Source organism: Polyodon spathula, chromosome 4 (genome assembly GCF_017654505.1).
Source record: "Polyodon spathula isolate WHYD16114869_AA chromosome 4, ASM1765450v1, whole genome shotgun sequence".
Classification (NCBI taxonomy): Eukaryota; Metazoa; Chordata; class Actinopteri; order Acipenseriformes; family Polyodontidae; genus Polyodon; species Polyodon spathula.
Window position 1 is genome coordinate 47,969,409 of NC_054537.1, and position 15,142 is coordinate 47,984,550.

At 37.7% G+C, this 15,142-nt stretch overlaps 1 protein-coding gene across 2 annotated transcripts in view; it reads right to left on the reverse strand.

Moving 5' to 3' along the window:
* slc39a6 (solute carrier family 39 member 6) overlaps positions 1–15,142 on the reverse strand; it is a 71,139-nt gene that overhangs the window by 32,745 nt on the left and 23,252 nt on the right. The window contains exons 2-4 of one of the 2 annotated variants that reach the window (XM_041248033.1): positions 12,718–13,524; positions 1,587–1,737; positions 482–541 (exon numbers count right to left, since the gene is read on the reverse strand). In XM_041248033.1, the coding sequence (XP_041103967.1) occupies positions 482–541; positions 1,587–1,737; positions 12,718–13,521 (1,015 nt within the window). In that variant the 5' untranslated portion in view covers positions 13,522–13,524. Of the gene's footprint in view, positions 1–481; positions 542–1,568; positions 1,738–12,717; positions 13,525–15,142 lie in introns of both variants that reach the window. The other variant, XM_041248032.1, reaches the window with a different exon arrangement.

The window sequence follows — 15,142 nt, forward strand, 5'->3', positions numbered from 1 at the left end:
TAGATGACAACTAGTTTTATTTTTATATATTTTCATCTAGTCAAAACATGTTAAATGTACAAAAAAGCAGATTTAAAAAAATAGATCAGCTATTACCATTTAAACATATGGTATACACATAATCGGAATGGTTAAAAAAATAAATCTGTAAGATTGTTTATTTTATTTTTAATGGTGCTAACATACAACAGTAGTAAAAAATCTAAATGTAGAGCCCTGAAGGCCATACATTCTTGGGACCTCTCTCCCTAAATGTTATCAGATTCCAGTATTGCATACACAGCATAACATATTATTGGTTAGCTTGTCATAAATGACATGTTAGTTGATTAGTTTCATAAAGCAACGTTAATTTGTCTTATTTAGGGCATATGTTACTATATAATTGTACATGCTGTTATGCAGTTATGCAGAGATCAAGTTATAAATAATATAATTACAGTAAGAAATGAGAGGGAAAACAAAGCATGTTCTTTCTTACCTGCTTCAACTGAATGAGCTTTTTGAAAATTGTCTGAATTTTTGTGATCAGCTTCGTGACCTGGACAGAGAGAGAAACATTAATGCATTGTTATTAAAAGGAGTGGGTTTAATTTGATATATTCTTAGATCTGCAGGCACTATAACACAGCATAACAAATATATGTGGACAAATTCCGCAACATATTTGTCATGATTTCAAACTATGGACATGACCTATCGGGGGTGGGGGGGGGGGGGTCTACATGCCTGTGACAGGGTGCAGCCTGTCTGTGTTTTTGTGGTGTTTAGTGTGCATGCGAGTCTGCTGTGTGGATCTGAGTGAATGAGTTTATGTGAGGAATGTATGAAAGGTGCTGCAGCTGATCAGGTGCGAATTGCCCAATTAGCTGCAGCACCTGTATAAAGGGAGTGGTTGGGAGTGTTAGTTGGTGAATGTTTGTGAGAGTGGTTTATTGGTGTATATTTTGTGTTTAGAAAATGTTTTTTAATAGTGTTTTCTGTTTTTTTTTTTTTTTTTTTTTTATTTGGCCATCATGCCTTTTTATTTGGTAATTATTATTTAATTAAAAGTATTTCATTTGCTGCACTTTCCTTCTCTGAGTCTCCTCACTTTGGCTACCCTGCCACTCTGAAAACCTAACAAAACTACAGGGACACACATACTAACTCTTTCAAGTTCAGAAAGTTAATTAAATCTTAGCTTGAAACGTTACCTTTAGTGCACTGTCATTCTGTAGGTACTGCTACCATTAAGGGAAATACAGTCAAGAACAACATAATCAAAAACTGAGGGTCCGGAATGGAGCCATTCAAGGCACTTGGTGCTAGATTTAAAATCAGGCTTGAGCCATGACTCATACCGTGCACCAAGGTGGCTTTTTTATATTATTGTAATATATTTATGAACTTTTAGACTACCAATTTACAGGTGTGCAAGTTTTATGAAATGCTTGTCATTAATGTGAAATGGCTTTTACTGATCGCTTTTTATATTGGTTGAAATTGCAATACATTAAATAAAAGTCAATGAACAGGTTTACTCATCTATTTGTATCTGTTGTCTAGTAATTAAGAAAACTTGTTACCATCATGTGAATGACCACCTGGTTTCTTGAGATAAGCTGTGTGTTGTATGCAGGACTTGCTGTCAATCTGGTTTAGAAGTGCTGGGCAGAGGTAACTGAACTCCACATGCGTAAGAACTGTTTCCATATTCATCCCATGAGATGACAGTATCCTAGAGGCATTTAAACACTGGAATGGAGAAAGAAGCAACATCAAGCGCATCAACATATACAGTATGAAATTGCAAATGACAACATTTCACACCCAAATTGTCTTTTCTGCTGAACGTTAATGGTGCAGAAATAAGAAAGCAGTTTAACCCTTTCTGTCCTGAATTATTTTTGTCGAGCTGAAGAGTGCAAAACTTTGAGTATACATAAGAATAGGAATTTACTGTTTTATTTATTTACATATATTTATAAACTACCTCAGACTGCAAACGAAGAGTCAGTGAGGTTCTAACCTAATTTCTAACTGCACATGTTAACATAGACACTAAGATAAGGCTGAAACTTGATACTGCATTGCTACTGTGTTAGCAGTACCTGGCACATGTCCTGGTAGATGGCTTTCTACACACACGCTGTGAAGGAAAAAATAGTGTATACTGTATTTTCAGTTATAAAATCAAGCGTTTCAAGACCGAGCATTTTTCAGTGGGATGCTCCCCTAGGGCCAGGATTTTTTTGGAAGTATTTGACTCTTTCCCTAGAAAAATTCACTAAAAATCTGTCTTTTACAGTAGCATCTGGAATTGGTGTCATTTTTTTCAGAACACTCTGGGAACATAATAAAGTACTTCAGAAACCACAAAAGCAATATTTGTTTCAAGTTTTTTTTTTTGTTTAAGTATTTTTTTATTACTATGTATTCTGCTTATTGACACATGTAGAAAACTGTGTTATTCTATGATCTGAAGGCCGTTATAGTACTTCCTGAAAGCTTTGTTGAAAAATATTGTTTCACTGAGTGATTGCAATGACATAATACACATTTATTCTCAGGGTCTTTATAAACAATAATGGACACCACTCTCGATTATTTTCTCAAAATAAATATTTATAAATAAAATAGTTCTTCATTCCATTATTATCAGTAATAAGGGGAAAAAAAAAAAAAAAAAAAAAAAAAAAAACACCTACCTGATAAATTTTAGTTCTGTTACGCAGTTCTAAGCAACACAACAGAATTAGTGATTGTGCTCTTATTGAATGTTGAAACAAAAGTTAATTTATCATTTTAAATAATTTACTTAAGTGCCCTAGGCATAAAGTAATATATTTAAGCTTTAATTCCAGTTTCATATTCACTTTATGACAACAATTTAATTGGAAATAGAGTGTTTAATTATTGTTATTGCAGATGTGGCTAGAGAGTGCTTCGATCTGAACTGGTCATTTCTTGGAATTCTGCAGCAATACAACTTTATCCCAGTCTACTGCACAGACACTCACTCAGTGTGGCATTAGACTTGACAATGTTGTGACGGCTGGGGCTGAAGTCTGGGCGTATCACCCTGGTGATGTCATGAAGGACATAGTGACCCCTTTTTAAATGATGAAATCCATCTTCTTCAAGAAACCCTTCAGGAAAAGGCGTTTTGTAGGATTTCTCAGAGACCATGGGGCAGATTAACCCACAGTACCTCCTGAACCTGTGCAAACCAGGTGGAACACAGGGTTCCGGGCAGCAATCGACCATTCCATATGGGTGTCACTTTATCCCGAGTTCCTTGAAGCAGAAGGCTCCAAAAGTATTGCAATGGAAAACATATTTACCATCTTACGTGACAACACTGGCTTCCAAACGATGAAGTTGATGCTTGCCATTACTGCAGACATAATTTGACCACTGCTCTGGAAAAAAACAAAACAGCCTACTGCACCACTACTACAACAAGCTGTCAGATTTCTGTGCATGGCTTCAAAGGGGCACTGCGAGAATCACCTTTGGTGACAATTCTGAGGATCTTCTGAATGAGGTCTTGTCAAAAGGATGGCTGGTGGATGACGTCACAGACGTCACAATTATTAAGGCTCCAGCCACATTCTCACATTTATTTTGGAAGGGAGGAATTTAACCCCCTCCCTGCCAATCCAAAACATACAATCACAAAACCACAGACAAATACATACATTTACATAAAAACAGATAAAACTCATAAATCAACAACAAAATAATACATACAGTCATGAAGGGGAGGATCCCCGTCACAGGCCTCTTTCAAAATCTTTTGGAAAAGCCTTAGCAACCGTGTGCCACTGCTTTATTCAATTGCCTGGATATACATTTGGTTGCTTGCTTCTAGCAAAAAGGTCCTTCAGTCAGTACAAAAACTTGGTTAATGACAAGTGTGAAAGTCTCAGTGATGAATCAACAAAGCAGCTTGCTATTTTTCTTGGCAATGTAGATGTGGTATAGAGGGCCACCATTTCTGAACTAAACTACATTAATAATGGACTATATTATATTTTCTGGCTATTGAATGCCAGAAACCTTTGAGCCAAGTGACCTTTAAAAAAAACAACAAAAAAAACTGCAGTGTTACTGCAGTACTGTCCATATCATTACTCACAGTAATCAGACTGTTTAATGTGTTCTTGTTATTGTAATGCCAGCAATAAGCCAAACATTTCTTTTCAAAACACTAGACTGAACTACAGTGGTAGTGGAAAAATGTAAATTTGATTCTCTCTTTAGGTATTTTATTTAATATTACAGAAACAAGACCTTAAATCTTGTCCGAAAAGGAAAAAAAAAAAAAGAAATGTGGTAATAATTAATTTGCTTATTTTAACTACACTATGCAACACAGATTTTGTTCCTGGGTAGTAAGTGTTATTTCCTAATTGCTTATGCCTCAAAAGTATAGAAAATGGCTATTATTCCCCACAAACTTTGCTTTTGTGAACAGGACAGTGATATTTTGAAATGTACCTATTTCCAATGAGAGAACGGGCGAATGTGTGTCTTTTCGTTCACATAAAGTCAGAAAAAAACAACATGTGAATCCAAATTAACATGTATTTATAATAAAGTAATACAAAAATGACTAGAAAAGATTTAGAAATGAGTAGTTTTTCAAGATTTACGATTATACTGTAAATCACTTTCACGAATCAGCCCCCAAATGTAGTCTCCCATCATGTTCTCGTTATACTGTCCTTGGTAGCGGCGTTCAAAGTTCAGTATATCCTGGTGGAAGCGCTCGCCTTGCTCCTCCAAGTACGCGCCCATGTTCTCCTTGAATTTATCAAGATGAGCATCAAGGATATAGACTTTGAGGGACATCCTACAGCCCATTGTGCCGTAGTTCTTCACCAGAGTCTCACCCAGCTCCACATAGATTTCGGCCTTGTGATTGCCCAGGAAGCCCCGAACCACTGCGACAAAGCTGTTCCAAGCCGCTTTCTCCTTACTAGTGAGCTTCTTGGGGAATTCATTGCACTCCAGGATCCTCTTTATCTGTGGTCCGACGAAGACACCGGCTTTGACCTTTGCCTCAGGCAGCTTAGGGAAGAAGTCTTGAAGGTACTTGAAGGCTGCCGACTCCTTATCTAGAGCTCTGACAAATTGTTTCATAAGGCCCAATTTGATGTGCAGTGGTGGCATCAGCACCTTCAGGGGGTCCACCAGTGGCTCCCACTTGACGTTGTTCCTCCCCACAGAGAACTCGGTCCGCTGTGGCCAGTCCCGCCTGTGGTAGTGCGCCTTGGTGTCCCTGCTGTCCCAAAGGCAAAGATAGCAGAGAAACTTGGTAAAACCGCCTTTGAGACCCATCAGGAATGCCACCATTGCAGCCTCTTGATGCCATATCAGAAAAATGCAGATATTTATCCACTTAGGCAGCTGGAACTAAACTGAACTGATAGGCTTAAGGCCCCTGTATTTATACTACTATTTATATTACTGGAAAGTTCTAGAAGTTACTCCAAGTTTACTCAGCACTGAATCTATCTGGAATGTTCTAGAAAATAGGTAAATTTCAAAATATCACTGTCCTGGTCACAAAAGCAAAGTTTGTGGGGAATAATAGCCATTTTCTATACTTTTGAGGCATAAGCAACTAGGAAATAACACTTACTACCCAGGAACCAAAACAAAACAAAACAAAAAAAATGTTACACAGTGCTATCAATTATATTTATGTTCAAATGCCATGTTTAATTATTAATAAGTTGATAAAGTGGGAAACAACGGAATTGGTCAATTTTGAAAAACTGAATTTACTATTCCCCAGAATGGAAAATCAGTAGCCCAAGTATGTAAAAAAAGAAAATGTTTAGAAATTTGTAATAAACTATAAAAGCCTACTTTGCAGACATTTTGAAAAAAGCTTTCAAACAGACTTTAAAAGTTGTAAGTGTAAAAAGTTGTCAGGATGTTAACAATGAAAATAAAAAAAATACAGCTGTCAGGAGAAACACGGTCACAACTCTTGTGTCAGTTCAAAACTCAACTAACCTTACTGGCTTACAACAATAACAACACCAATACCTCTGAGCTGTATAAAGATAACTCTACAAGTAAATGGCAGCATTAACACAAATTAACCCTTTATCTTACATCTCTCCCTTTTACTTAATAAACAAAAACTGTAAACATAACAAAGTCTTTTTTTTTTTAAATTTATTATCAGACTATAATAGATTTCTTTTTTTCCTTTTAGTCTTTGAATCTAGCTGGCTTGTTGATAACATGTCCTGAGCGTGTTGTATCACTGGAGAGGAGGGACCTGTTGGAGGTTCTGTTTTGACACCTGGCTCAGGTTAAGAAACTTCACTGGAGCTTTCCACAGAACTTTGAATGAGCTGAAGGTGTCTTCGATTCCGTCGGTAGGTTCCTCCCTGAGATTCTACAATGTACGATCTGGGAGTTGCATGATCTTCAGTTATTATTACTGGGTTGCTCCACCCCTTTTGAAAATCCAGTTTCATCCTGACCAGGTCTCCAGGCCGTAGCTCAGGCAGAGGTCTTGCTGAATGTCTAGTCATAAAACTTTCTATATGACATTTTTGCACATTTATCTGCCTGCTTTACTCTTTGGAAACTTAGCATCGGCGGCAAAGCAGTTGGCATCAGCGGCTCTCTGTGCTGAGCTGGTTTTGCAATCTGGCACGGTGGACAAGAAGCTGCCTTGTTTTGAATTGCTGAACTTATCCCCAGCCATCATACTGATGTGGCAGCACGCTCCCAGCACTTGGTCAGTTCAAGGTGTCAATCATGAATTTGATGCAACATATCTGCTCTCAGGTCTTGGGGAATAAAAATACGTGAACTATACGTCAAAAGTCCTTTAGTGGAACTCAACTGGTTTCTGAAGTCAAAAAAACTCTTAGCCTCTGGTTTAACACTGCTAATATATTGTGGCCACCCTTTTTCAACATATTACATTACTGTTGTTAACTGTGCATCAGAAGCAACAACATCCGTTATTTGTTGCAACTTAATGTCAGATGTTGGCCACTGCTTTTCCACGACATCCACATAAGCTTGTACTCCTTTATCCAAGTCAGTCTCTTCTGTATTCTGTATTGGGTGTCTTGACAAAGTGTAGTCAATGAGAAGACTGCTTCCAGGTGCATGCTCAGCCTTTGGATTGAATCTTATAACCCTTATCAGTAATCGCTGGCATCTCAAAGGAACTTGGTCCAAATCTTTATTATTGATTTGGGGAACCAGTGGTTTATGGTCTGTTACTAGCCAGAAAGATTCAAGTCCACATAGGAAATGTGAAAATTTTTATCTGCACATACTTACATTCTGCAGAGGTTAGTGTCCGTGAGCAAAAAGCAACATGCTTGAAAACAGAATCTTGTTCTTGCAGTAATACTGCTCCTAAAACATAACTAATGGCACCAGCTGACACTGTGGTTGGTTTAGAAATATAAAAAAAATGCCAGTACTGAAGCATTAGACACCAAAGCTTTCACGGCAGTAAAAGCTTCCTCTCGTCTTAAACCCCACAACCAAGCTACGCTTGAGCTTAGCAAGTCATTAAGTGGCTTTGCGGTGACAGAGAGGTCTTACAGGTAGCTTCTTAGGTAGTTTATCATTCCCATGACTCCGAGTTGTTATATTAGTGGATGATTGCAGCTCCTGGACAGCTTTCACTTTTTCTGGATCAGGACTCAATCCAGTTTTGTTGACTCAACGTCTCAAAACCTGAATGGTGCTTTGACATAGTTTGCATTTTTCTTTATTCAGCTTTAACCCTGATGCCCTGATTGTTTTAAAAACCTTGTCCAAAACGCTCATTATGTTCTGTCATGGAAGCGCCACAGACCAGAATGTCATTCATATAGACTGTTATGCCATTCAGGCACTCTAGCAGCTGTGCTATCTTGCTCTGGAAAATTTCAGGAGAATTTTCAGGCAGAGAAATAGCAGATACAGCAGGTGCAGCTGTACTTGGGCCCGTGCACGCAGAGGGCCCCAGTGGGGTTCAAAAGTTTTTTTATTTATTTAAATATAATGCATCAGCACACGCAATGGCTGCGATGCTGGCTCTGGGGTTCAACCACAATGCAATCTCCCAACACATCAGCATGACAACCGTTTGGATTGAGCTAAGTAGGGTACATCTCTGGGGTCTTCAAGTGGGCACCTTCTGTCCTCGGTGTTTCGTCGACCAGCCCACGAAACCTCAAGAGGGCCCGACAGTAATTCTGGCATCCCAGCATTACCCCCCCCCCGCAATACATATTTTTTATCACTTAAAAATAAATATAGCAAACGTTTCCCTTATTGAAGCACTACTTGTTACACTGCATTTAAGAACCTGGCAGCCAGTTTAGTTTTCTTCCGGTTAATGGAACACGCTGCACAACATCTTTAAAATGTCTTCAATGAAAACAAGACACCAGCTGCATCAAAGATCAGAAATATTCCTGCTAAAGATCGCTCTATCCAATACAAGAAGAGAAGAGTCTTGTTATTTTTACATTTGTTTATGTTTTTATTTATTTTGATAATGCACTGCTAGTGAAAATAGAATGTCATTAACTTTGGAAGGACCGAGATCATGATAACACAAAAAAAACGTACTTTGTTTTGATGACTTACAGGGCCACCATATTTTGCAGTAGTCCTGAAACACATATCATTGGATAGGGGAGGGACTGTGTAACAGGACGAGGAGTCCTGTACACTTACTTGTTTATTTCTAGAACGGGGTCTCCCCCACTGCCCTGTGTCATTTGTGTTATTTTGTATTTGTGTTTTATGATTATGTTTGAGTATGTTTTGTTTTAGTATGGTGTTGCAGCGTGGATGGGAAGCCCCATCCACATTAATAAACTTGTGCATAAGGTGGCCATTAAGTGATTCATTTGTTGCTAAATCGGGAGATGGTACCTGCATAAAAGCCTGCAGCTCTCTGCACTCAGGGTGTGTATTGGAAAGGATGAACAAGAGTAAGCGAGTGGATTAAATAAAACTAAAAGATTTTATATATATATATATATATATATATATATATATATATATATATATATATATATATATATATATATATAGATATATATATATATATATATATATATTATAGCCTGAGTGAAGGCGATTTCCCAGCCTGACCTATTGTTTGTGTTCGTGATTATTTTGTTTAAACTTTTATTTTGCTCTGTGAGCAGTGTTTTTGTTAAAACCTTTTATTTTATTTTGTTATTTAAATTAACTGCGCACGCAGCGTTTTTTGCCCTGCAGTACTGTGTGTTTGTTTTGTTCCTGCCTTCTGGCCTGACCACACCGGCTACCCTGTCACGTTCACTTCCTGATAGCTTTTTTTTTTTTTTCATGTGACGTCACTGAGAGGGGCATTCAGTGTCTAAAGGGCTGAGAAAGTTTTGGCAGCGCAGAGAAAAGACATCACAGATTGCTTCATTGAAACTTGTAAGAAAGGTAAGAAAGAAATCCAATGTATCTGGCATAGTTATATTAGAACATTTATTCTGTCTCATGTACACTTACCACATTTATAAATATCAAGAAATGAGTGGATATAAGCAGATAGTATTTCATGAACTAAAGTTATCAGGTTTTTTTTTTTTTTCTCCCTTATTACTGACAATAATTGAATGAATAACTATTTTATTTATAAATATTTATTTTGAGAAAATAATCGAACGTAGTGTCCATTACTGCTTATGAAGACCCTGAGAATAAATGTGTATTACATTGCAATCACTCAGTGAAACAATGTCTTGTAATTTGCCCAAACATCAATATTTTTCAACAAAACTTTCAGGAAGTATTGTAAGGTCCCCCGGGTAATAGAATAACGTGTTTTTATACATGTATCTCTAAGCAGAATATATAATAAAAAAATAAAATACTGTGTGTGTATATATATATATATATATATATATATATATATATATATATATATATATATATATATATAGATATATATATATATATATATATATATGTATGTGTGTCTGAAAAACAGCAAAAAGTTTGTATGGTTTCTGAAGTACTTTATAATGTTCCCCAAAGCGTTCAGAAAAAAAAGGGACAGAGTTTCCAAGATGCTACTGTAAACAACTGATTTTTTAGTGAATTTGTATAGAAAGAAACTCAAATACAGCCAAAAAAAACCTGGTCCTGGAGGAGCATGCTACTAAAAAATGCTTGGTTCTGAAATAGTTAAAAGGTGAACATAAAAAATGAAATAGTCTAAAATTTAGCATTTAGCGTTTTTCAGGTAAGTAAATATTTTTGTGAAATAAGCAGTTTTTACTGTGAAAAAAATACAGCTCTAACAAAGGTAACATTGTTGAAGATTGGGAATATGGGTTCTGATCAGACGTCGGAAACAATCAATTGCAAGCCTACGATCTGTAAGTAACACAAAAGCATTGATCCTTTAATTATCTGGAACTGACTCGCACCAAAGTTTAATGTCAATGTCAGGAATTAACAGTTTTATGAATAACAGTACCTTAATAAATAACGTATACTACTCTTAGATGCTGTATTAACACTAGAAGGACCAGAGATATACTCATACCTAGAAGCCCTGCAGCAGTCTTTTTGATGGCTGTATTCAAAACACTGTAAATATTATGATGAAAGGAGTAATCGAGTACGCCACAAACATCTAAACAACCGAAGCGCGTGTGCATATATATCAGATGAGCAGAAGCAACTGAACAACGTAGATAACCTTAGAAAAACACATTTTACAGAAGTGCACAGTAATTTCTTTTTTTTTGACAAAACTGTATTCCTTTACCTTGAGTCTAAGGCTGTTCACAATCAACACCACCTTTCTGCACAGGGCACAGCTGTCCGAAGTTTTATTTTTATTGCACTTGCCAACCTGGCATTGGTGTCCCTTGCAGCTCTCAACGGGGTTGCCAGCTTCAGCTGTGGGCACGCTTGGCAGTCTGCCTCTGTTCTGAGTTGATGGCTGTTAGGTCCAGTACACCTGAACAGACCACTGTCGGGAGCCAGCTTTAACGGAATACTTCTGTGCCATCTGATCCAACACATCAACTCCATATTTTGTTGCACAGTAGTAGTAAAACTCCATGGTCTCTGGTATTTATTTTCACTAGTCCCGATGCTAATCGACTGACCAAAGCAGCGCAGCTGGCAAGCAGGCGCCAACCTTCAAAAGGCTTTTTGAAAACAATAGAGACTGTCAGTCATTCACTCAGAGAGAGAGAGAGTAGAGACTAATCTGATTACAGCTAAACACATTGCGGACTGGTAAATAAAAATAATAAAAGTAGAATACCATTCTGTATAATCACAATACAATAGTTTTCTCTGCAGCCGTCAATGTGACTGCTCCGGGGGCTTTTAGGTATAAATGTAATATATCTCCTTTATTTCTACACTTCCACGTTTCATTCTCACGAAGCATATTTAATACATACGGACAGAAAGGTACATGAACGCATAGCCCCATATGTGTTACACGACTGGAGAAAATTACATTTTAAAACCAAAAACCGCCAAAATGACTGCTGCGGGGCAGTCTGTATTTTTAAAACAACTTTTTGATTGACAACAAGGTTGGTAATGTAGGCCTGTAGGTTAGGCTGTATTGTTTAACAGTGTCACTGTTATAGCATGGTTTTTACTTTTCTGCTCCATTTAAATCTTACTTTTAAATTCTTACTTAAAAATCTATGTAATTAGTTCAGTTGTTAATTTTAATATTCAAAATACACAAACAACACACACACACACACAAACATAATTATGGAAACTATTTGGGCATTATCCTTAATTACTCAAGTTCCCAACAAAACAATACCAGCATATGTTATCATCTGTTTTATTTGGGTCGTTGGTGCAACGTAAGGATAACTATGTTAAATGTACCATTTATGCCAAAAAGATACAAAAAATGGAATCGTTTTAGCACATAATAATGCTATTCATTATTTTGCTCAGAAAATAATACTGTAAAAAGGGCAATTTGGACGGTGATTACATACCTTGACATAACTTAAATGATCAATCAATGCCTACTGACGTTTGACCTGAAATCTCTGTACACGTTATTTCCTACGAAGCTCATCCCTTCTGGGCTGGGGATTCTTCATACCCAGTGTTATATCAAATCTTTATGAAATACCTATTAAAATATCCTCAAGTAAGTAAAAAATGAGATCAACAGGTTACTTCCATTTTAAATCTTTTTTTTATTTTTTATTTTGTGAATAACTGCATTTTTCTTTTCAACAGTGTTGGTTTTAAACTATACGCAGTACGCTTAGCAATAGAATGTATTGCGGGTGATTTCGCACATAAACGCCACACCAAACAGCGTTACATGAGTTTCTAGGCCATTCATTGTAATGTACTCATGCATGGTTTTATTGAGTACCCTTTACATCGATGTACGTTTACCATATTTTAATATTTTTTTGTATAATTTCTATTAAGTACAAAATGTGAAAAAAAAAACCCCCCCCCCACTACTGCAAGGAGTTTGGCCTACAAGATATCTTTAGGGCATTAGGTACCTGTAATTGAACGGAACCATGATTGAAAAGGTTAACAGACATTGACTGTAGCTTGTTTACCATCTGCTTCCATAGTTTAGTCTTCTAGGGAAAGAATAAACACCAATAGGTTTCATATAGCAAACTTCTTAAATATTTACAAATATTTTTAAATCCCCACCCAAATGCACAAAATCCACCTTACCTCTTGTTCAAGATGTTCATGGTTATCATGATCATCTGTATGCATGTACTCCTCTTTTTCACTTTCAGCAGGCTCACCGTGTTCCCCTGGAACTAACAAATTGCTAACTGGACTAAGCTTTGTGGTCTCCAGGACATCATGTTTGGCAAAGCCGGTCCCAGCAGTTGTGGAAAGACCTGCTCCATCGCTGGGATGGTCTACGCTTCTTCTATTCCGCCTCTCACTGGACTTCAACAAAATGTTGGTTGTGTACACAGGGGTGGTGCTGATTTCATTAATCACTTTCTTTGCATAAAGGTTGTGTTGGCTGTTGGAATCTTCAGTTTTCTTGCTTACTGTTAAGTTGTTCTTTATAATTTTGGGGGTCTCTGCATCTTTTTTGCTGGCGGGCATTTTGTGCTGGTAGGGGTGGTGATGGAGGTGTAGGTGGTGGTGCGCATGGTGGTTATGACCTTGCTGATGATGACCCTCATGCTCTTTCTCGAAGTGCCGATCCCGAACTGACACCTTTTTAATCCTGTCTAACCCTATGCTCTCCAGAAGCTTTTTCAACCCTTCAATGGACATGCTGCCGTTCTCTCCATATCGGTTAAAGAGGCTCTCCAGGTGATGTTTCTGCATGTGCTCTGCTGCTTGAGTGTCAATACCTTGGATTATCTCACGGCCAGTTTTGAGTAGCTGATCTCTTGCGCTGTGCTCGGCTACATTATTGCACTCAAGGTCAGTATCGCTGTCATAGCGTCCGTTGCACACCATGAAGAAAAATGATAGCATGGCCACAGGCAACCATCTCACCAGTGCCATTTTCTGAAAGAAAAGCATAGTAAAATACATTATGGACAATTAGCAGGTTGCATACAAATTATCTTAAATATTTAAGATTGACCAGATATTTCTATTATCAAAGTCTATCACTCATATGTCCTGAAAATCAACTAAGGACAGACTTTTTCTGAACAACAAATCTCTCTCTCTCATATATACACACACACACATATCCCCTTGGCCGTTTTCACAGTTTGTTGTGTTACAACCTGAAATCTTGATGCATTTAAATGGGATTTTTTTTTCCCTTTGATTTACACAACCTACTCAACACTTTGAAGAGGCAAGATGATTTTTTTTATTGTGAAACAACAGTTAATGAAAAATAAAAAAAATTGAAATGTCTATGTTAGATAGGTATTCACCCCCGAAGTAGAACCACCTTTGGCAGCAATTACAGCTGTGAGTCTTTTGGGGTAAGTCTCTATCAGGTTTGTACATCTGGATCATGTGATATTCACCCATTCTTCTTTGCAAAAATGTTCAAGATCTGTCAAGTTGGATGGGGATCGTTGGAGGACAGCAATCTTCAAGTCTTGCCAAAGATTCTCAATCGGATTCAAGCCCGGACTTTGACTGGGCCACTGTAGGACATTCACTTTCTTGTTTTTAAGCCACTCCAGTGTCGCTTTGTCTGTGTGCTTGGGGTCACTGTCCTGCTGAAAGGTGAATCTTTGTCCCAATCTTAGGTCTTCTGCAGACTGAAGCAGGTTTTCCTCAAGGATTTGTCTGTATTTAGCTCCATCCATTTTGTCTACCCTGACAAGCTTCCCAGTTCCTGCCGATGAAAAGCATCCCCACTAATGCTTCACATTAGGGGTGGTGTTACCTGGGTGATGTGCTGTGTTGGGTTTGTGCCAGACATGACACTTTGCATTTAGGCCAATAGTTTTGCCACATGTTTTCAGTCTCCCACATGCCTTTTTGTAAATTCCAAGACAGATTTTGGACTTTTTTCAGAAATGGCTTCCCACTCTTCCATACAGGCCAGATTTGTGAAGTACCTCAGCTATTGTTGACACATGGACAGTTTCTCCCATCTCAGTCATGGTATGCTGTAGGTCTTTCCGAGTTGTCATTGGCTTCTTGGTAGCTTCTCTGACAAATGCCCTTACCAGGCTGCTCAGTTTGAGAGGATGGCCTGCTCTAAGCAGATTCTGGGTAGTGCTGTATACCTTCCACTTCTTAATGATTGACTTGACTGTGCTCCAAGGGATATTCAATGCCTTTGAAATCTTTTTATACCTCTCCCATGATCTGTCCCTTTCCACAACTTTATTCCGGAGTTGTTTTGAAAGCTACTTGGTCTTCGTGGTAGTATCTGAGCTTATTTAGGCATGTCATAGCAAAGTGGGGGAATACTTATCTAATGAAGACTTTTCAGGTTTTTAATTTTAATTGGTTTTTTCACACACACCCCCACACCACCATTTTTTCACACACTAAGTGTTGAGTAGGTTGTGTAAATCAAAGGAAAAGAAATCCCACCTCAATTGCATCAAGATTTCAGGTGGTAACACAACAAACCATGAAAACATCCAAGAGGGGTGAACACTTCCTACAGGCACTGTATCTATATCATCGATCTGAAAATTGTATA